At 40.1% G+C, this 23715-nt stretch overlaps 1 protein-coding gene across 1 annotated transcript in view; it reads right to left on the bottom strand.

Moving 5' to 3' along the window:
* The window catches only part of LOC135571261 (unconventional myosin-XV-like), a 117825-nt gene that overhangs the window by 74855 nt on the left and 19255 nt on the right, over positions 1-23715 (bottom strand). Inside the window, exons 2-3 of the mRNA XM_065017042.1 lie at positions 11929-12024; positions 9652-9887 (exon numbers count right to left, since the gene is read on the bottom strand). Of these exons, the coding sequence (XP_064873114.1) occupies positions 9652-9887; positions 11929-12018 (326 nt within the window). The 5' untranslated portion in view covers positions 12019-12024. The remainder of the gene's footprint in view (positions 1-9651; positions 9888-11928; positions 12025-23715) is intronic.

Genomic DNA, 23715 nt, shown 5'->3' with positions numbered 1-23715 from the left:
CAGTAGGTGTGTGTGTGTGTGTTCTTACTTCAGTAGGTGTGTGTGTGTTCTTACTTCTTACTTACTTCAGTAGGTGTGTGTGTGTGTTCTTACTTCAGTAGGTGTGTGTGTGTGTGTTCTTACTTCAGTAGGTGTGTGTGTGTGTGTGTGTTCTTACTTCAGTAGGTGTGTGTGTGTGTGTGTGTTCTTACTTCAGTAGGTGTGTGTGTGTGTGTTCTTACTTCAGTAGGTGTGTGTGTGTGTGTTCTTACTTCAGTAGGTGTGTGTGTGTTACTTCAGTAGGTGTGTGTGTGTGTGTTTACTTCAGTAGGTGTGTGTGTGTGTTCTTACTTCAGTAGGTGTGTGTGTGTGTGTTCTTACTTCAGTAGGTGTGTGTGTGTGTTTCTTACTTCTTACTGTGTGTTCTTACTTCAGTAGGTGTGTGTGTGTTCTTACTTCAGTAGGTGTGTGTGTGTGTTCTTACTTCAGTAGGTGTGTGTGTGTGTGTTCTTACTTCAGTAGGTGTGTGTGTGTGTGTTCTTACTTCAGTAGGTGTGTGTGTGTGTGTTCTTACTTCAGTAGGTGTGTGTGTGTGTGTTCTTACTTCAGTAGGTGTGTGTGTGTTCTTACTTCAGTAGGTGTGTGTGTGTTCTTACTTCAGTAGGTGTGTGTGTGTTCTTACTTCAGTAGGTGTGTGTGTGTGTGTTCTTACTTCAGTAGGTGTGTGTGTGTGTGTTCTTACTTCAGTAGGTGTGTGTGTGTGTTCTTACTTCAGTAGGTGTGTGTGTGTGTGTTCTTGTGTTCTTACTTCAGTAGGTGTGTGTGTGTGTGTCTTACTTCAGTAGGTGTGTGTGTGTTCTTACTTCAGTAGGTGTGTGTGTGTGTGTGTGTGTGTGTTCTTACTTCAGTAGGTGTGTGTGTGTGTGTGTTCTTACTTCAGTAGGTGTGTGTGTGTTCTTACTTCAGTAGGTGTGTGTGTGTGTGTTCTTACTTCAGTAGGTGTGTGTGTGTGTGTTCTTACTTCAGTAGGTGTGTGTGTGTGTTCTTACTTCAGTAGGTGTGTGTGTGTGTTTCTTACTTCAGTAGGTGTGTGTGTGTGTGTTCTTACTTCAGTAGGTGTGTGTGTGTGTGTTCTTACTTCAGTAGGTGTGTGTGTGTGTGTTCTTACTTCAGTAGGTGTGTGTGTGTGTTCTTACTTCAGTAGGTGTGTGTGTGTGTGTGTGTGTGTTCTTACTTCAGTAGGTGTGTGTGTGTGTTCTTACTTCAGTAGGTGTGTGTGTGTTCTTACTTCAGTAGGTGTGTGTGTGTGTAGGTGTGTGTGTTCTTACTTCAGTAGGTGTGTGTGTGTGTAGTTGTGTGTGTGTTCTTACTTCAGTAGGTGTGTGTGTGTGTTCTTACTTCAGTAGGTGTGTGTGTGTGTGTTCTTACTTCAGTAGGTGTGTGTGTGTGTGTGTGTGTTACTTCTTACTTCAGTAGGTGTGTGTGTGTTCTTACTTCAGTAGGTGTGTGTGTGTGTGTTCTTACTTCAGTAGGTGTGTGTGTGTGTGTTCTTACTTCAGTAGGTGTGTGTGTGTGTTCTTACTTCAGTAGGTGTGTGTGTGTGTTCTTACTTCAGTAGGTGTGTGTGTGTGTTCTTACTTCAGTAGGTGTGTGTGTGTGTGTTCTTACTTCAGTAGGTGTGTGTGTGTGTGTTCTTACTTCAGTAGGTGTGTGTGTGTGTGTGTGTTTCTTACTTCAGTAGGTGTGTGTGTGTTCTTACTTCAGTAGGTGTGTGTGTGTGTTCTTACTTCAGTAGGTGTGTGTGTGTTCTTACTTCAGTAGGTGTGTGTGTGTTCTTACTTCAGTAGGTGTGTGTGTGTAGTTCTTACTTCAGTAGGTGTGTGTGTGTGTTCTTACTTCAGTAGGTGTGTGTGTTCTTACTGTGTTCTTACTTCAGTAGGTGTGTTCTTACTTCAGTAGGTGTGTGTGTGTTCTTACTTCAGTAGGTGTGTGTGTGTTCTTACTTCAGTAGGTGTGTGTGTGTGTTCTTACTTCAGTAGGTGTGTGTGTGTGTTCTTACTTCAGTAGGTGTGTGTGTGTGTTCTTACTTCAGTAGGTGTGTGTGTGTTCTTACTTCAGTAGGTGTGTGTGTGTTCTTACTTCAGTAGGTGTGTGTGTGTTCTTACTTCAGTAGGTGTGTGTGTGTGTTCTTACTTCAGTAGGTGTGTGTGTGTGTTCTTACTTCAGTAGGTGTGTGTGTGTGTTCTTACTTCAGTTCTTACTTCAGTAGGTGTGTGTGTGTGTAGGTCTTACTTCAGTAGGTGTGTGTGTGTTCTTACTTCAGTAGGTGTGTGTGTGTGTTTCTTACTTCAGTAGGTGTGTGTGTGTGTGTGTGTCTTACTTCAGTAGGTGTGTGTGTGTGTGTTCTTACTTCAGTAGGTGTGTGTGTGTGTCTTACTTCAGTAGGTGTGTGTGTGTGTTCTTACTTCAGTAGGTGTGTGTGTGTGTGTTCTTACTTCAGTAGGTGTGTGTGTGTGTTCTTACTTCAGTAGGTGTGTGTGTGTGTTCTTACTTCAGTAGGTGTGTGTGTGTGTTCTTACTTCAGTAGGTGTGTGTGTGTGTGTTCTTACTTCAGTAGGTGTGTGTGTGTGTGTTCTTACTTCAGTAGGTGTGTGTGTGTGTTCTTACTTCAGTAGGTGTGTGTGTGTTCTTACTTCAGTAGGTGTGTGTGTGTGTTCTTACTTCAGTAGGTGTGTGTGTGTGTTCTTACTTCAGTAGGTGTGTGTGTGTGTGTTCTTACTTCAGTAGGTGTGTGTGTGTTCTTACTTCAGTAGGTGTGTGTGTGTGTGTTCTTACTTCAGTAGGTGTGTGTGTGTGTTCTTACTTCAGTAGGTGTGTGTGTGTGTTCTTACTTCAGTAGGTGTGTGTGTGTGTGTCTTACTTCAGTAGGTGTGTGTGTGTGTTCTTACTTCAGTAGGTGTGTGTGTGTTCTTACTTCAGTAGGTGTGTGTGTTCTTACTTCAGTGTGTGTGTGTGTTTCTTACTTCAGTAGGTGTGTGTGTGTGTGTTCTTACTTCAGTAGGTGTGTGTGTGTGTTCTTACTTCAGTAGGTGTGTGTGTGTGTTCTTACTTCAGTAGGTGTGTGTGTGTTCTTACTTCAGTAGGTGTGTGTGTGTGTTCTTACTTCAGTAGGTGTGTGTGTGTGTGTTCTTACTTCAGTAGGTGTGTGTGTGTTCTTACTTCAGTAGGTGTGTGTGTGTGTGTTCTTACTTCAGTAGGTGTGTGTGTGTGTGTTCTTACTTCAGTAGGTGTGTGTGTGTGTGTTCTTACTTCAGTAGGTGTGTGTGTGTGGTGTGTGTGTGTTCTTACTTCAGTAGGTGTGTGTGTGTGTGTTCTTACTTCAGTAGGTGTGTGTGTGTGTGTAGGTGTGTGTGTGTGTTCTTCTTACTTCAGTAGGTGTGTGTGTGTGTTCTTTACTTCAGTAGGTGTGTGTGTGTGTTCTTACTTCAGTAGGTGTGTGTGTGTGTCTTACTTCAGTAGGTGTGTGTGTGTGTAGTCTTACTTCAGTAGGTGTGTGTGTGTTTCTTACTTCAGTAGGTGTGTGTGTGTGTTCTTACTTCAGTAGGTGTGTGTGTGTGTTTCTTACTTCAGTAGTGTGTGTGTGTGTGTGTGTGTTCTTACTTCAGTAGGTGTGTGTGTGTTGTTCTTACTTCAGTAGGTGTGTGTGTGTGTGTTCTTACTTCAGTAGGTGTGTGTGTTCTTACTTCAGTGTGTGTGTGTGTGTTCTTACTTCAGTTCTTACTTCAGTAGGTGTGTGTGTGTTCTTACTTCAGTAGGTGTGTGTGTGTTCTTACTTCAGTAGGTGTGTGTGTGTGTGTGTCTTACTTCAGTAGGTGTGTGTGTGTGTTCTTACTTCAGTAGGTGTGTGTGTGTGTAGTGTGTGTGTGTGTTCTTACTTCAGTAGGTGTGTGTGTGTTCTTACTTCAGTAGGTGTGTGTGTGTTCTTACTTCAGTAGGTGTGTGTGTGTTCTTACTTCAGTAGGTGTGTGTGTGTTTCTTACTTCAGTAGGTGTGTGTGTGTGTTCTTACTTCAGTAGGTGTGTGTGTGTGTTCTTACTTCAGTAGGTGTGTGTGTGTTCTTACTTCAGTAGGTGTGTGTGTGTTCTTACTTCAGTAGGTGTGTGTGTGTGTTCTTACTTCAGTAGGTGTGTGTGTGTTCTTACTTCAGTAGGTGTGTGTGTGTTCTTACTTCAGTAGGTGTGTGTGTGTGTTTCTTACTTCAGTAGGTGTGTGTGTGTGTGTTCTTACTTGTGTGTGTGTTCTTACTTCAGTAGGTGTGTGTGTGTGTGTCTTACTTCAGTAGGTGTGTGTGTGTTCTTACTTCAGTAGGTGTGTGTGTGTTCTTACTTCAGTAGGTGTGTGTGTGTGTGTTCTTACTTCAGTAGGTGTGTGTGTGTGTGTTCTTACTTCAGTAGGTGTGTGTGTGTGTTCTTACTTCAGTAGGTGTGTGTGTGTTCTTACTTACTTCAGTAGGTGTGTGTGTGTGTGTTCTTACTTCAGTAGGTGTGTGTGTGTGTTCTTACTTCAGTAGGTGTGTGTGTGTGTGTGTTCTTACTTCAGTAGGTGTGTGTGTGTTCTTACTTCAGTAGGTGTGTGTGTGTGTAGGTGTGTGTGTGTTCTTACTTCAGTAGGTGTGTGTGTGTGTGTTCTTACTTCAGTAGGTGTGTGTGTGTGTTCTTACTTCAGTAGGTGTGTGTGTGTGTGTTGTGTGTGTGTTCTTACTTCAGTAGGTGTGTGTGTGTGTTTCTTACTTCAGTAGGTGTGTGTGTGTGTGTTCTTACTTCAGTAGGTGTGTGTGTGTGTTCTTACTTCAGTAGGTGTGTGTGTGTGTTGTTGTGTGTGTTCTTCAGTAGGTGTGTGTGTGTGTGTTCTTACTTCAGTAGGTGTGTGTGTGTGTAGTTGTGTGTGTGTGTTCTTACTTCCCGGTGTGGTGTGTGTTCTTACTTCAGTAGGTGTGTGTGTGTGTTCTTACTTCAGTAGGTGTGTGTGTGGTGTGTTCTTACTTCAGTAGGTGTGTGTGTTCTTACTTCAGTAGGTGTGTGTGTTGTGTGTGTGTGTTCTTACTTCAGTAGGTGTGTGTGTGTTCTTAGTAGGTGTGTGTGTGTTCTTACTTCAGTAGGTGTGTGTGTGTGTTCTTACTTCAGTAGGTGTGTGTGTGTGTGTTCTTACTTCAGTGTGTGTGTGTGTGTTCTTACTTCAGTAGGTGTGTGTGTGTGTGTTCTTACTTCAGTAGGTGTGTGTGTGTGTTCTTACTTCAGTAGGTGTGTGTGTGTGTTCTTACTTCAGTAGGTGTGTGTGTGTAGGTGTGTGTGTGTTCTTACTTCAGTAGGTGTGTGTGTGTGTTCTTACTTCAGTAGGTGTGTGTGTGTGTGTGTGTTCTTACTTCAGTAGGTGTGTGTGTGTGTTCTTACTTCAGTAGGTGTGTGTGTTGTTCTTACTTCAGTAGGTGTGTGTGTGTTCTTACTTCAGTAGGTGTGTGTGTGTGTTTCTTACTTCAGTAGGTGTGTGTGTGTGTCTTACTTCAGTAGGTGTGTTCTTACTTCAGTGTGTGTGTTCTTACTTCAGTACTTCAGTAGGTGTGTGTGTGTGTTCTTACTTCAGTAGGTGTGTGTGTGTGTTCTTACTTCAGTAGGTTGTGTGTGTGTGTTCTTACTTCAGTAGGTGTGTGTGTGTGTTCTTGTGTGTGTGTGTGTTCTTACTTCAGTAGGTGTGTGTGTGTGTTCTTCCAGTAGGTGTGTGTGTGTTCTTACTTCAGTAGGTGTGTGTGTTCTTACTTCAGTAGGTGTGTGTGTGTGTTTCTTACTTCAGTAGGTGTGTGTGTGTGTGTTCTTACTTCAGTAGGTGTGTGTGTGTGTGTTCTTACTTCAGTAGGTGTGTGTGTGTGTGTTCTTACTTCAGTAGGTGTGTGTGTGTGTGTGTTCTTACTTCAGTAGGTGTGTGTGTGTGTGTTCTTACTTCAGTAGGTGTGTGTGTGTGTGTGTTCTTACTTCAGTAGGTGTGTGTGTTGTTTCTTCAGTAGGTGTGTGTGTGTGTTCTTACTTCAGTAGGTGTGTGTGTGTGTGTTCTTACTTCAGTAGGTGTGTGTGTGTGTTCTTACTTCAGTAGGTGTGTGTGTGTGTTCTTACTTCAGTAGGTGTGTGTGTGTGTTCTTACTTCAGTAGGTGTGTGTGTGTTCTTACTTCAGTAGGTGTGTGTGTGTGTTCTTACTTCAGTAGGTGTGTGTGTGTGTGTGTGTGTGTTCTTACTTCAGTAGGTGTGTGTGTGTGTTCTTACTTCAGTAGGTGTGTGTGTGTGTGTTCTTACTTCAGTAGGTGTGTGTGTGTTCTTACTTCAGTAGGTGTGTGTGTGTGTGTTCTTACTTCAGTAGGTGTGTGTGTGTGTTCTTACTTCAGTAGGTGTGTGTGTGTGTTCTTACTTCAGTAGGTGTGTGTGTGTGTGTTCTTACTTCAGTAGGTGTGTGTGTGTGTTCTTACTTCAGTCTTACTTCAGTAGGTGTGTGTGTGTGTGTTCTTACTTCTAGGTGTGTGTGTGTTCTTACTTCAGTAGGTGTGTGTGTGTAGGTGTGTGTGTGTGTTCTTACTTCAGTAGGTGTGTGTGTGTGTTCTTACTTCAGTAGGTGTGTGTGTGTGTGTTCTTACTTCAGTAGGTGTGTGTGTGTGTTCTTACTTCAGTAGGTGTGTGTGTGTGTTCTTACTTCAGTAGGTGTGTGTGTGTTGTTCTTACTTCAGTAGGTGTGTGTGTGTTCTTACTTCAGTGTGTGTGTGTGTTCTTACTTCAGTAGGTGTGTGTGTGTGTGTTCTTACTTCAGTAGGTGTGTGTGTGTTCTTACTTCAGTAGGTGTGTGTGTGTGTTCTTACTTCAGTAGGTGTGTGTGTGTTCTTACTTCAGTAGGTGTGTGTGTGTGTGTTCTTACTTCAGTAGGTGTGTGTGTGTTCTTACTTCAGTAGGTGTGTGTGTGTGTGTTCTTACTTCAGTAGGTGTGTGTGTGTGTGTTCTTACTTCAGTAGGTGTGTGTGTGTGTGTAGGTGTGTGTGTGTGTGTTCTTACTTCTTAGTAGGTGTGTGTGTGTAGTTCTTACTTCAGTAGGTGTGTGTGTGTGTGTTCTTACTTCAGTAGGTGTGTGTGTGTGTTCTTACTTCAGTAGGTGTGTGTGTGTGTTACTTCAGTTCAGTAGGTGTGTGTGTGTGTGTTCTTACTTCAGTAGGTGTGTGTGTGTTTCTTACTTCAGTAGGTGTGTGTGTGTGGTGTGTGTTACTTCAGTAGGTGTGTGTGTGTGTTCTTACTTCAGTAGGTGTGTGTGTGTTCTTACTTCAGTAGGTGTGTGTGTGTGTGTTCTTACTTCAGTAGGTGTGTGTGTGTTCTTACTTCAGTAGGTGTGTGTGTGTTCTTACTTCAGTAGGTGTGTGTGTGTGTGTTCTTACTTCAGTAGGTGTGTGTGTGTGTGTTCTTACTTCAGTAGGTGTGTGTGTGTGTGTTCTTACTTCAGTAGGTGTGTGTGTGTGTGTTCTTACTTCAGTAGGTGTGTGTGTGTGTTCTTACTTCAGTTCTTACCTTACTTCAGTAGGTGTGTGTGTGTCTTACTTCAGTAGGTGTGTGTGTGTGTGTTCTTACTTCAGTAGGTGTGTGTGTGTGTGTTCTTACTTCAGTAGGTGTGTGTGTGTGTTCTTACTTCAGTAGGTGTGTGTGTGTGTTCTTACTTCAGTAGGTGTGTGTGTGTTCTTACTTCACTTACTTCAGTAGGTGTGTGTGTGGTGTGTGTGTGTGTGTTACTTCACTTCTTCAGTAGGTGTGTGTGTGTTTCTTACTTCAGTAGGTGTGTGTGTGTGTGTTCTTACTTCAGTAGGTTACTTCAGTAGGTGTGTGTGTGTGTTCTTAGTAGGTGTGTGTGTGTGTGTTCTTACTTCAGTAGGTGTGTGTGTGTTCTTACTTCAGTGTTCTTACTTCAGTAGGTGTGTGTGTGTCTTACTTGTGTGTGTGTGTTCTTACTTCAGTAGGTGTGTGTGTGTGTTCTTACTTCAGTAGGTGTGTGTGTGTGTTTCTTACTTCAGTAGGTTGTGTGTGTGTTTCTTACTTCAGTAGGTGTGTGTGTGTGTTCTTAGGTGTGTGTGTTCTTACTTCAGTAGGTGTGTGTGTGTGTGTTCTTACTTCAGGTGTGTGTGTGTGTTCTTACTTCAGTAGGTGTGTGTGTGTTTCTTACTTCAGTAGGTGTGTGTGTGTTCTTACTTCAGTAGGTGTGTGTGTGTGTTCTTACTTCCAGTAGGTGTGTGTGTGTTCTTACTTCAGTAGGTCAGTAGGTGTGTGTGTGTGTTCTTACTTCAGTAGGTGTGTGTGTGTGTTCTTACTTCAGTAGGTGTGTGTGTGTGTTTCTTACTTCAGTAGGTAGGTGTGTGTGTGTGTGTTCTTACTTCAGTAGGTGTGTGTGTGTGTGTTCTTACTTCAGTAGGTGTGTGTGTGTGTGTTCTTACTTCAGTAGGTGTGTTGTGTGTGTTCTTACTTCAGTAGGTGTGTGTGTGTTGTTCTTACTTCACTTCAGTAGGTGTGTGTGTGTGTTCTTACTTCAGTAGGTGTGTGTGTGTGTGTGTGTGTGTGTTCTTACTTCAGTAGGTGTGTGTGTTCTTACTTCAGTAGGTGTGTGTGTGTGTGTTCTTACTTCAGTAGGTGTGTGTGTGTGTTCTTACTTACTTACTTCAGTGTGTGTGTGTGTGTTCTTACTTCAGTAGGTGTGTGTGTGTGTGTTCTTACTTCAGTAGGTGTGTGTGTTTCAGTAGGTGTGTGTGTGTGTTCTTACTTCAGCAGTAGGTGTGTGTGTGTTCTTACTTCAGTAGGTGTGTGTGTGTGTGTTCTTACTTCAGTAGGTGTAGGTGTGTGTGTTCTTACTTCAGTAGGTGTGTGTGTGTGTGTTCTTACTTCAGTAGGTGTGTGTTCTTACTTCAGTAGGTGTGTGTGTGTTCTTACTTCAGTAGGTGTGTGTGTTCTTACTTCAGTGTGTGTGTGTGTGTGTTCTTACTTCAGTAGGTGTGTGTGTGTGTTCTTACTTCAGTAGGTGTGTGTGTGTGTGTTCTTACTTCAGTAGGTGTGTGTGTGTGTTCTTACTTCAGTAGGTGTGTGTGTGTGTTCTTACTTCAGTAGGTGTGTGTGTGTGTGTTCTTACTTCAGTAGGTGTGTGTGTGTTCTTACTTCAGTAGGTGTGTGTGTGTGTTCTTACTTCACTTACAGTAGGTGTGTGTGTGTTCTTACTTCAGTAGGTGTGTGTGTGTGTTCTTACTTCAGTAGGTGTGTGTGTGTGTTGTTCTTACTTCAGTAGGTGTGTGTGTGTTGTTCTTACTTACTTCAGTAGGTGTGTGTGTGTGTTCTTACTTCAGTAGGTGTGTGTGTGTGTGTTCTTACTTCAGTAGGTGTGTGTGTGTGTGTTCTTACTTCAGTAGGTGTGTGTGTGTGTGTTCTTACTTCAGTAGTGTGTGTGTGTTTCTTACTTCAGTAGGTGTGTGTGTGTTCTGTGTTGTGTGTGTGTGTTCTTACTTCAGTAGGTGTGTGTGTGTGTGTTCTTACTTCAGTAGGTGTGTGTGTGTTCTTACTTCAGTAGGTGTGTGTGTGTGTTCTTACTTCAGTAGGTGTGTGTGTGTGTGTTCTTACTTCAGTAGGTGTGTGTGCAGCCTGGCGGAGGGGGGGAAACAGCAGACACACCCCAGCAGCAGCAGCCAGCCTCTCTCTGCGTTGTCATGGTTAGGGTTCCGCCACACCTGGTTGGCCAGCTGAGCCAGGATCTCGTCTCGCAGGCCCTGATTGGCCAGTCCTCTCTGAATGATGTAGTTCCCAAACAGGTTCTCCTGAGCCCCATTCAGGTGGGGGTCGCCCATGAACCTCAGGATCTACAACATAGAACCACATCCCTTCATTTTTTTACCTTTACCTTTATTAATACTTAGAACACAGATACGACACAGACAGAACCCTAACACTTAAACACCTAGAACACAGTGATAGACAGAACCCTAACACTTAAACACCTAGAACACAGTGATAGACAGAACCATAACACTTAAACACCTAGAAGACAGAATACTAACACCTAGAACACAGATATAGACAGAACCCTAACACTTAAACACCTAGAACACAGAGCTAGATGGAACCCTAACACTTAGACACCTAGAACACAGAGCTAGATAGAACCCTAACACTTAAACACCTAGAACACAGAGATATACATAACCCTAACACTTAAACACCTATAACCCAGAGAGAGAGACAGAACCCTGACACTTAAACTCCTAGAACACAGAATCCTAAACTTAAACACCTAGAACACATAGATAGACAGAACCCTAACACTTACACAACTAGAACACATAGCTAGACAGAACCCTAACACCTAAACAACTAGAAAACAGAGCTAAATAGAACCCTAACACTTAAACACCTAGAACACAGAGATAGACGGAACCCTAACACTTAAACACCTAGAACACAGAGATATACATAACCCTATGATGAGGGAATGTATATGCTTAAAGGTAATGACTAAAGAATTCCACCCTGAAATGTAATTATGACATTATGTAACATATATAATGAATAATAAGACAAACGTAACTATTAGTAATCATTCGATTCTGTAACATGTATAATGAATTAGAATGATAAACTTCAGTCTAATAAGGTTTGGTCGAGACATAATGAACAGGACTCACCATAATGAACAGGACTCACCATAATGAACAGGACTCACCATAATGAACAGGACTCACCATAATGAACAGGACTCACCATAATGAACAGGACTCACCTTAATGAACAGGACTCACCATAATGAACAGGACTCACCATAATGAACAGGACTCACCATAATGAACAGGAGTCACCATAATGAACAGGAGTCACCATAATGAACAGGAGTCACCATAATGAACAGTCAGGACTCACCATAATGAACAGGACTTACCTTAATGAACAGGACTCACCTTAATGAAGAGGACTCACCTTAATGAACAGGACTCACCATAATGAACAGGAGTCACCATAATGAACAGGACTCACCATAATGAACAGGACTCACCATAATGAACAGTCAGGACTCACCATAATGAACAGGACTCACCATAATGAACAGGACTCACCATAATGAACAGGACTCACCATAATGAACAGGACTCACCATAATGAACAGACTCACCATAATGAACAGGACTCACCATAATGAACAGGACTCACCATAATGAACAGTCAGGACTCACCATAATGAACAGGACTCACCATAATGAACAGACTCACCATAATGAACAGGAGTCACCATAATGAACAGGACTCACCATAATGAACAGGACTCACCATAATGAACAGGACTCACCATAATGAACAGTCAGGACTCACCATAATGAACAGGAGTCACCATAATGAACAGGACTCACCATAATGAACAGGACTCACCATAATGAACAGGACTCACCATAATGAACAGGACTCACCATAATGAACAGTCAGGACTCACCATAATGAACAGGACTCACCATAATGAACAGGACTCACCATAATGAACAGTCAGGACTCACCATAATGAACAGGACTCACCATAATGAACAGGACTCACCATAATCACCATAATGAACAGGACTCTCAGGACTCACCATAATGAACAGTCAGGAGTCACCATAATGAACAGGACTCACCATAATGAACAGGACTCACCATAATGAACAGGACTCACCATAATGAACAGGAGTCACCATAATGAACAGGACTCACCATAATGAACAGTCAGGAGTCACCATAATGAACAGGACTCACCATAATGAACAGGACTCACCATAATGAACAGTCAGGACTCACCATAATGAACAGTCAGGACTCACCATAGTGAACAGGAGTCACCTTAATGAACAGTCAGGACTCACCATAATGAACAGGACTCACCATAATGAACAGCTCCAGAGCTTCCTGTCGGAGGTCCTCATCTGTACATGTCAGGGTCCTCTCCAAGGGAACCGTTAGCATCCCAAACATAGGCTCCTAACAGAGAGAGGGTCAGGGGTCAGGGGTCAGACCCTGGAGATTAGACATGTGTACGTCCAATATAACTAGGCTGTCTGTATTTCCAATATAACTAGGCTGTCTATATTTCCAATATAACTAGGCTGTCTGTATTTCCAATATAACTAGGCTGTCTGTATTTCCAATATAACTAGGCTGTCTGTATTTCTGTATTTCCAATATAACTAGGCTGTCTGTATTTCTGTATTTCCAATATAACTAGGCTGTCTGTATTTCTATATTTCCAATATAACTAGGCTGTCTGTATTTCCAATATAACTAGGCTGTCTGTATTTCTGTATTTCCAATATAACTAGGCTGTCTGTATTTCTGTATTTCCAATATAACTAGGCTGTCTGTATTTCTATATTTCCAATATAACTAGGCTGTCTGTATTTCCAATATAACTAGGCTGTCTGTATTTCTGTATTTCCAATATAACTAGGCTGTCTATATTTCCAATATAACTAGGCTGTCTGTATTTCCAATATAACTAGGCTGTCTGTATTTCCAATATAACTAGGCTGTCTGTATTTCTGTATTTCCAATATAACTAGGCTGTCTGTATTTCTGTATTTCCAATATAACTAGGCTGTCTGTATTTCCAATATAACTAGGCTGTCTGTATTTCCAATATAACTAGGCTGTCTGTATTTCCAATATAACTAGGCTGTCTGTATTTCTATATTTCCAATATAACTAGGCTGTCTGTATTTCTGTATTTCCAATATAACTAGGCTGTCTGTATTTCTGTATTTCCAATATAACTAGGCTGTCTGTATTTCCAATATAACTAGGCTGTCTGTATTTCCAATATAACTAGGCTGTCTGTATTTCCAATATAACTAGGCTGTCTATATTTCCAATATAACTAGGCTGTCTGTATTTCCAATATAACTAGGCTGTCTGTATTTCTGTATTTCCAATATAACTAGGCTGTCTGTATTTCCAATATAACTAGGCTGTCTGTATGTCTGTATTTCCAATATAACTAGGCTGTCTGTATTTCTGTATTTCCAATATAACTAGGCTGTCTGTATTTCCAATATAACTAGGCTGTCTGTATTTCCAATATAACTAGGCTGTCTGTATGTCTGTATTTCCAATATAACTAGGCTGTCTGTATTTCCAATATAACTAGGCTGTCTGTATTTCCAATATAACTAGGCTGTCTATATTTCTGTATTTCCAATATAACTAGGCTGTCTATATTTCCAATATAACTAGGCTGTCTGTATTTCTATATTTCCAATATAACTAGGCTGTCTGTATTTCCAATATAACTAGGCTGTCTGTATTTCTGTATTTCCAATATAACTAGGCTGTCTGTATTTCCAATATAACTAGGCTGTCTGTATTTCCAATATAACTAGGCTGTCTGTATTTCTGTATTTCCAATATAACTAGGCTGTCTGTATTTCCAATATAACTAGGCTGTCTGTATGTCTGTATTTCCAATATAACTGGGCTGTCTGTATTTCCAATATAACTAGGCTGTCTGTATTTCCAATATAACTAGGCTGTCTGTATTTCCAATATAACTAGGCTGTCTGTATTTCTGTATTTCCAATATAACTAGGCTGTCTATATTTCCAATATAACTAGGCTGTCTATATTTCCAATATAACTAGGCTGTCTGTATTTCCAATATAACTAGGCTGTCTATATTTCCAATATAACTAGGCTGTCTGTATTTCCAATATAACTAGGCTGTCTGTATTTCCAATATACATTTAACATTTAACATTTAAGTCATTTAGCAGACGCTCTTATCCAGAGCGACTTACAAATTGGTGCATTCACCTTATGACCTCAGTGGAACAGTAGTGCATCTAAATCTTTTCAGGGAGGGGGTAACTAGGGATTCTTTATCCTTCCTAGGTATTCCTTAAACTAGGTGTCTGTTTCAGGTGTCTCCGGATAACTGGCTGTTGACTCCAATGTCCTAGGCGTCTGAGGATGTTTGTTCCACCATTGGGGGGCCAGGCAGTCTGTATTTCCAATTTAACTGGGCTGTCTGTATGTCTATATTTCCTCAGTGGTAGGGAGGCTGTCTGCATTTCAGATGGATAACTAGTGCCCTTGTTTTCTGTAGGGCCTGATCAGACCTGGAGGTACTGTGCTATTCCCTCACAGCTCCGTATAAGCACCATGGTCTTGTCGGATGCGATTTCCAATATAAGCCAGTGGAGGGAGTCGGAGGAGCGGGGTGATTTGAATAGAACTAGGCTGTTGGAAGGTTGAACACCACTAGGCTGTTCTGGATGAGTTGTAGGGGTTTAATGGCACAGGCATAACCCAGCCAACAGTCTGTATTTGCAGTAATCCAGACGGGAGATGACAAGTGCCTGGATTAGGACCTTTCCTGTGTAAGGCAGGCTGTCTCTGCGGATGTTGTAGAGCATGAACCTAGGCTGGCCACCGTATGTTAATATAACTAGGGTGTTGTATTTCACGCCAAGGTTCTTAGCGCTCTGGGAGGAGGACACAATGGAGTTGTCAACCGTGATTTCCAGATCATGGAACTAGGCTGTCCTTCCCAATAGGAAGAGCAGCTCCGTCTTTCCAATTCAGCTTGAGGTGGTGATCCGTCATCCACTACGGATATGTCTTCCAGACATGCAGAGATGTCGATTTCCACCTGGTCATCAGATAAACTAGGATTAATTGTATTTCGTCTGCATAGCAATGATAGGAGAGACCATGTGAGGTTATGACAGAGCCAAGTGACTTGGTGTATTTCGAGAATAGGAGAGGGCCTAGAACAGGCCCTGTCTGACACCAGTGGTGAACACGTGGTGTGGAGACTGATTCTCGCCAACCTGGTAACTAGGACCTGTCAGGTAGGACCAATATAACTGGGCTGTCTGATGCCCAACTCGGAGAGGGGGTGGAGAGGAGGATCTGATGGTTCACAATATAACTAGGCTGTCTGTATTTCTAGAAGGATGAGAGCAGAGGAGAGAGATTTCCTTTAACTAGTGCGGTCTGCCTTTCCGTGATTTCAATATAACTAGTCTCAGTTGAATGACTAGTCTTGAAACCTGACTGATTTGGATCAAAAGGTCATTCTGAGATTTCTGTATTTGGCCAAGGAACTAGGCACGTTCAAGAGTTTTGGATTTCCAATATAACTAGGGATACTGGTCTGTATTTCCACATCGGAGGGATCTAGTGTCTGTTTTTCAGAAGGGGTATAACTCTCGCTCTCTTGAATTTCCAATAAACTAGGCTGTCAGGGATGAGTTGATGAGCGAATGAGGTAAGGGAGGCTGTCTCCGGAAATGGTTCTGGAATATAGGGGATAGGGTCAAGTCAGGTTGTCGGCAATATCACTAAGGCTGTTTCATCTGGAGAGATAACTAGGAGAAAGAGGTCAGAGCACAGGGTAGGGCAGTGTGATTTCAGAACCAACGGTGTCGTTTGATTTCCAATATAATCGGATGTCTGTCGACCTTCTTTTCAAAATGGTTGTATTCATCTGCAGAGAGGGAGGAACTAGGGGGTCTGATTCAGGAGGGAGGAGAAGGTTTCCAAAGATTCCTAGGGTTAGAGGCAGATGCTTGGAATTTAGAGTGGTAGTCTGGCTTTCAGCAGAGATAACTAGGAAAATGTAGAGAGGAGGAGTGAAAGGATGTCAGGTCCGTCTGGATTTCTGGCGATTTTCCTCCATTTCCGCTAGGCTGCCCGGAGCTATGTTCTGTGAGCTCGCAATGAGTCTGTCGAGCCACGGAGCGGGAGGGGAGGACCGAGCCGGCCTGGAGGATAGGGGACATAGAGAGTCAAAGGATGCAGAAAGGGAGGAGGCTGGTTGAGGAGGCAGAATCAGGAGATAGGTTGGAGAAGGTTTGAGCAGAGGAAGAGATGATAGGATGGAAGAGGAGAGAGTAGCGGGGGAGAGGCTGTCTGTAAGGTTGGGACGGCGCGATACCATCCGAGTAGGGGCAGTGTGGGAAGTGTTGGATGAGAGCGAGAGGGAAAAGGATAGGTAGTGGTCGGAGACTTGGAGGGGAGTTGCAACGAGGTTAGTGGAAGAACAGCATCTAGTAAAGATGAGGTCTGAGCGTATTTCCTGCCTTGTGAGTAGGGGGGAAGGTGAGAGGGTGAGGTCAAAGAGGAGAGGAGTGGAAAGAAGGAGGCAGAGAGGAATGAGTCAAAGGTAGGCGTGGGAGGTTAAAGTTCCCAGAACTGTGAGAGGTAGCCGTCCTCAGGAAAGGAGCTTATCAAGGCATCAAGCTCATTGATGAACTCTCCGAGGGAACCTGGAGGCTGTCTGATAAATGATAAGGATGTTAAGCTTGAAAGGGCTGGTAACTGTGACAGCATGGAATTCAAAGGAGGCGATAGACAGATGGGTAAGGGGAGAAAGAGGCTGACCACTTGGGAGAGATGAGGATCCCGGTGCCACCACCCCGCTGACCAGAAGCTCTCGGGGTGTGCGAGATATAACTGGGCAGACGAAGAGAGAGCAGTAGGAGTAACAGTGTTGTCTGTGGTGATCCATGTTTCCGTCAGTGCCAAGAAGTCGAGGGACTGGAGGGAGACATCCGGAGATGAACTCTGCCTTGTTGGCTGTCTGATCGGCAGTTCCAGAGGCTACCGGAGACCTGGAACTCCACGTGGGCTGTCTGGGACCACCAGATTAGGGTGGCTGTCGGCCACGCGGTGTGGAGCGTTTGTATGGTCTGTGCAGAGAGGAGAGAACAGGGATAGACAGACACATAGTTGACAGGCTACACAGAGCTACGCTAATGCAAAGGAGATTGGAATGACAAGTGGACTACACGTCACGTATGTTCAGAGAGTTAACTTACGTAGCAAGAATCTTATTGACTAAAATGATTAAAATGATACAGTACTGCTGAAGTAGGCTAGCTGGCAGAGGCTGCGTTGTTGACTAAGTAGGCTAGTTGGCATTGGCTGCTGTTGTTGACACTACACTAATCAAGTCGTTCCGTTGAGTGTAATAGTTTCTACTGTGCTGCTATTTCCAATAGCTGGCTAGCTAGCAGTGTTTGATTACGTTACGTTGCGTTAAAAGAACGACAATAGCTGGCTAACTAACCTAGGAAATCGCTCTAGACTACACAATTATCTTTGATACAAATAACGGCTATGTAGCTAGCTATGTAGCTAGCTACGATCAAACAAATCAAGCTGTTGTACTGTAATGAAATGAAATGAAAAATGTGATACTACCTGTGGAGCGAAGCGAAATAACTAGGATTGTTGAGTGCAGAAGTTCTGTTCTAGGCGTTGGCTAGCTGTTGGCTAGCTAGGCTGTCTCCTATTTAAGGACGACATAAAACTACACACTCTAAACTACACAATTATCTTGGGTACGAAGACAGCAAAGACAACTATGTAGCTAGCTAACACTACACTAATCAAGTCGTTCAGTTGAGTGTAATAGTTGTGCTGCTAATCGGTAGATTTGGACTAGCTAACGGTGGACGTTAGCTAGCTGGCTAGCTTTCAGGGCAGTGTAACTAGGCTGTTGGATTTCCAATATAATAATTACGCAATTATCTATGATACAAATAACGGCTGTGTAGCTATTTAAGAAGAAATTAGCTAAGATTAGACAAATCAAACCGTTGTACTATAATGAAATGTAATGAAATGTAATACTACCTAGGACCGAGTGCAGATCTGATTTCCTCCAACCGGAAGTTTCTCTGTCTGTATTTCCAATATAACTAGGCTGTCTGTATTTCCAATATAACTAGGCTGTCTGTATTTCTATATTTCCAATATAACTAGGCTGTCTGTATTTCTATATTTCCAATATAACTAGGCTGTCTGTATTTCTATATTTCCAATATAACTAGGCTGTCTATATTTCCAATATAACTAGGCTGTCTGTATTTCTATATTTCCAATATAACTAGGCTGTCTGTATTTCTATATTTCCAATATAACTAGGCTGTCTGTATTTCTATATTTCCAATATAACTAGGCTGTCTGTATTTCTATATTTCCAATATAACTAGGCTGTCTGTATTTCTATATTTCCAATATAACTAGGCTGTCTGTATTTCCAATATAACTAGGCTGTCTGTATTTCTGTATTTCCAATATAACTAGGCTGTCTGTATTTCTATATTTCCAATATAACTAGGCTGTCTGTATTTCCAATATAACTAGGCTGTCTGTATTTCTATATTTCCAATATAACTAGGCTGTCTGTATTTCCAATATAACTAGGCTGTCTGTATTTCTATATTTCCAATATAACTAGGCTGTCTGTATTTCTATATTTCCAATATAACTAGGCTGTCTATATTTCCAATATAACTAGGCTGTCTGTATTTCCAATATAACTAGGCTGTCTGTATTTCCAATATAACTAGGCTGTCTGTATTTCTGTATTTCCAATATAACTAGGCTGTCTGTATTTCCAATATAACTAGGCTGTCTGTATTTCTGTATTTCCAATATAACTAGGCTGTCTGTATTTCCAATATAACTATGCTGTCTATATTTCCAATATAACTAGGCTGTCTACATTTCCAATATAACTAGGCTGTCTGTATTTCCAATATAACTAGGCTGTCTGTATTTCTGTATTTCCAATATAACTAGGCTGTCTGTATTTCCAATATAACTAGGCTGTCTGTATTTCCAATATAACTAGGCTGTCTGTATTTCTATATTTCCAATATAACTAGGCTGTCTGTATTTCCAATATAACTAGGCTGTCTGTATTTCCAATATAACTAGGCTGTCTGTATTTCCAATATAACTAGGCTGTCTGTATTTCCAATATAACTAGGCTGTCTATATTTCCAATATAACTAGGCTGTCTGTATTTCCAATATAACTAGGCTGTCTGTATTTCTATATTTCCAATATAACTAGGCTGTCTATATTTCCAATATAACTAGGCTGTCTGTATTTCCAATATAACTAGGCTGTCTGTATTTCCAATATAACTAGGCTGTCTGTCTATAACTTTCTGTATTTCAATATAACTAGGCTGTCTGTATTTCTATAACTAGGCTATTTCCAATATAACTAGGCTGTCTGTATTTCCAATATAACTAGGCTGTCTGTATTTCTGTATTTCCAATATAACTAGGCTGTCTGTATTTCCAATATAACTAGGCTGTCTATATTTCAATATAACTAGGCTGTCTGTATTTCCAATATAACTAGGCTGTCTGTATTTCTGTATTTCAATATAACTAGGCTGTCTGTATATTTCCAATATAACTAGGCTGTCTGTATTTCTGTATTTCCAATATAACTAGGCTGTCTGTATTTCCCAATATAACTAGGCTGTCTGTATTTCTATTTTCCAATATAACTAGGCTGTCTGTATTTCCAATATAACTAGGCTGTCTGTATTTCTATATTTCCAATATAACTAGGCTGTCTGTATTTCCAATATAACTAGGCTGTCTGTATTTCTGTATTTCCAATATAACTAGGCTGTCTGTATTTCTGTTTTCCAATATAACTAGGCTGTCTGTATTTCCAATATAACTAGGCTGTCTGTATTTCTATATTTCCAATATAACTAGGCTGTCTGTATTTTCCAATATAACTAGGCTGTCTGTATTTCTGTATTTCCAATATAACTAGGCTGTCTGTATTTCTATATTTCCAATATAACTAGGCTGTCTGTATTTCCAATATAACTAGGCTGTCTATATTTCCAATATAACTAGGCTGTCTATATTTCCAATATAACTAGGCTGTCTGTATTTCTATATTTCCAATATAACTAGGCTGTCTGTATTTCTATATTTCCAATATAACTAGGCTGTCTGTATTTCTATATTTCCAATATAACTAGGCTGTCTGTATTTCCAATATAACTAGGCTGTCTGTATTTCCAATATAACTAGGCTGTCTGTATTTCCAATATAACTAGGCTGTCTGTATTTCCAATATAACTAGGCTGTCTGTATTTCTGTATTTCCAATATAACTAGGCTGTCTCTGTATTTCTGTATTTCCAATATAACTAGGCTGTCTGTATTTCTGTATTTCCAATATAACTAGGCTGTCTGTATTTCTATATTTCAATATAACTAGGCTGTCTATATTTCCAATATAACTAGGCTGTCTGTATTTCCAATATAACTAGGCTGTCTATATTTCCAATATAACTAGGCTGTCTGTATTTCCAATATAACTAGGCTGTCTGTATTTCTGTATTTCCAATATAACTAGGCTGTCTGTATTTCCAATATAACTAGGCTGTCTGTATTTCTGTATTTCCAATATAACTAGGCTGTCTGTATTTCTGTATTTCCAATATAACTAGGCTGTCTGTATTTCTATATTTCCAATATAACTAGGCTGTCTATATTTCCAATATAACTAGGCTGTCTGTATTTCCAATATAACTAGGCTGTCTGTATTTCCAATATAACTAGGCTGTCTGTATTTCCAATATAACTAGGCTGTCTGTATTTCCAATATAACTAGGCTGTCTATATTTCCAATATAACTAGGCTGTCTGTATTTCCAATATAACTAGGCTGTCTGTATTTCTGTATTTCCAATATAACTAGGCTGTCTGTATTTCTATATTTCCAATATAACTAGGCTGTCTGTATTTCCAATATAACTAGGCTGTCTGTATTTCTATATTTCCAATATAACTAGGCTGTCTGTATTTCTGTATTTCCAATATAACTAGGCTGTCTGTATTTCCAATATAACTAGGCTGTCTATATTTCCAATATAACTAGGCTGTCTGTATTTCTATATTTCCAATATAACTAGGCTGTCTGTATTTCTGTATTTCCAATATAACTAGGCTGTCTGTATTTCTGTATTTCCAATATAACTAGGCTGTCTGTATTTCCAATATAACTAGGCTGTCTGTATTTCCAATATAACTAGGCTGTCTGTATTTCCAATATAACTAGGCTGTCTGTATTTCCAATATATTTCTGTATTTCCAATATAACTAGGCTGTCTGTATTTCCAATATAACTAGGCTGTCTGTATTTTCCAATATAACTAGGCTGTATTTCCAATATAACTAGGCTGTCTGTATTTCTGTATTTCCAATATAACTAGGCTGTCTATATTTCCAATATAACTAGGCTGTCTGTATTTCTGTATTTCCAATATAACTAGGCTGTCTGTATTTCCAATATAACTAGGCTGTCTGTATTTCCAATATAACTAGGCTGTCTGTATTTCTGTATTTCCAATATAACTAGGCTGTCTGTATTTCTGTATTTCCAATATAACTAGGCTGTCTGTATTTCTATAACTAGGCTGTCTGTATTTCCAATATAACTAGGCTGTCTGTATTTCCAATATAACTAGGCTGTCTGTATTTCCAATATAACTAGGCTGTCTGTATTTCCAATATAACTAGGCTGTCTGTATTTCCAATATAACTAGGCTGTCTGTATTTCTATATTTCCAATATAACTAGGCTGTCTGTATTTCCAATATAACTAGGCTGTCTGTATTTCCAATATAACTAGGCTGTCTGTATTTCCAATATAACTAGGCTGTCTGTATTTCCAATATAACTAGGCTTCTATATTTCCAATATAACTAGGCTGTCTGTATTTCCAATATAACTAGGCTGTCTGTATTTCCAATATAACTAGGCTGTCTGTATTTCTGTATTTCCAATATAACTAGGCTGTCTGTATTTCCAATATAACTAGGCTGTCTGTATTTCTGTATTTCCAATATAACTAGGCTGTCTGTATTTCTGTATTTCCAATATAACTAGGCTGTCTGTATTTCTGTATTTCCAATATAACTAGGCTGTCTGTATTTCTGTATTTCAATATAACTAGGCTGTCTGTATTTCCAATATAACTAGGCTGTCTGTATTTCTATATTTCTATAACTAGTATTTCCAATATAACTAGGCTGTCTGTATTTCTGTATTTCCAATATAACTAGGCTGTCTGTATTTCCAATATAACTAGGCTGTCTGTATTTCCAATATAACTAGGCTGTCTGTATTTCCAATATAACTAGGCTGTCTGTATTTCTGTATTTCAATATAACTAGGCTGTCTGTATTTCCAATATAACTTCAGGCTGTCTGTATATTTCCAATATAACTTGTCTGTATTTCCAATATAACTAGGCTGTCTATATTTCCAATATAACTAGGCTGTCTGTATTTCCAATATAACTAGGCTGTCTGTATTTCCAATATAACTAGGCTGTCTGTATTTCTATATTGTCTGTATTTCAATATAACTAGGCTGTCTGTATTTCCAATATAACTAGGCTGTCTGTATTTCCAATATAACTATGCTGTCTATATTTCCAATATAACTAGGCTGTCTATATTTCCAATATAACTAGGCTGTCTGTATTTCCAATATAACTAGGCTGTCTGTATTTCTATATTTCCAATATAACTAGGCTGTCTGTATTTCTGTATTTCCAATATAACTAGGCTGTCTGTATTTCTATATTTCCAATATAACTAGGCTGTCTGTATTTCCAATATAACTAGGCTGTCTGTATTTCCAATATAACTAGGCTGTCTGTATTTCCAATATAACTAGGCTGTCTGTATGTCTATATTTCCAATATAACTAGGCTGTCTGTATTTCCAATATAACTAGGCTGTCTGTATTTCTGTATTTCCAATATAACTAGGCTGTCTATATTTCTATATTTCCAATATAACTAGGCTGTCTGTATTTCAATATAACTAGGCTGTCTGTATTTCCAATATATAGGCTTCTATATTTCCAATATAACTAGGCTGTCTGTATTTCCAATATAACTAGGCTGTCTGTATTTCTGTATTTCTATATTTCCAATATAACTAGGCTGTCTCTATATTTCCAATATAACTAGGCTGTCTATATTTCCAATATAACTATGCTGTCTGTATTTCTGTATTTCCAATATAACTAGGCTGTCTGTATTTCTATATTTCCAATATAACTAGGCTGTCTGTATTTCCAATATAACTAGGCTGTCTATATTTCCATATATTTCTGTATTTCCAATATAACTAGGCTGTCTGTATTTCCAATATAACTAGGCTGTCTGTATATTCTGTATTTCCAATATAACTAGGCTGTCTGTATTTCCAATATAACTAGGCTGTCTGTATTTCTATATTTCCAATATAACTAGGCTGTCTGTATTTCTGTATTTCCAATATAACTAGGCTGTCTGTATTTCTATATTTCCAATATAACTAGGCTGTCTGTATTTCCAATATAACTAGGCTGTCTGTATTTCCCGGCTATATTTCTATATTTCAATATAACTAGGCTGTCTGTATTTCCAATATAACTAGGCTGTCTGTATTTCCAATATAACTAGGCTGTCTGTATTTCCAATATAACTAGGCTGTCTATATTTCCAATATAACTAGGCTGTCTATATTTCTGTATTTCCAATATAACTAGGCTGTCTGTATTTCCAATATAACTAGGCTGTCTGTATTTCCAATATAACTAGGCTGTCTGTATTTCTGTATTTCCAATATAACTAGGCTGTCTGTATTTCTATATTTCCAATATAACTAGGCTGTCTGTATTTCCAATATAACTAGGCTGTCTGTATTTCCAATATAACTAGGCTGTCTGTATTTCTATATTTCCAATATAACTAGGCTGTCTGTATTTCCAATATAACTAGGCTGTCTGTATTTCCAATATAACTAGGCTGTCTGTATTTCCAATATAACTAGGCTGTCTGTATTTCCA

The sequence above is a fragment of the Oncorhynchus nerka genome, unplaced genomic scaffold (genome assembly GCF_034236695.1).
Source record: "Oncorhynchus nerka isolate Pitt River unplaced genomic scaffold, Oner_Uvic_2.0 unplaced_scaffold_475, whole genome shotgun sequence".
Taxonomy (NCBI): Eukaryota; Metazoa; Chordata; class Actinopteri; order Salmoniformes; family Salmonidae; genus Oncorhynchus; species Oncorhynchus nerka.
The sequence above is the reverse complement of the archived record's forward strand: the minus strand, read 5'-3'. Positions and strand labels throughout refer to the sequence as shown.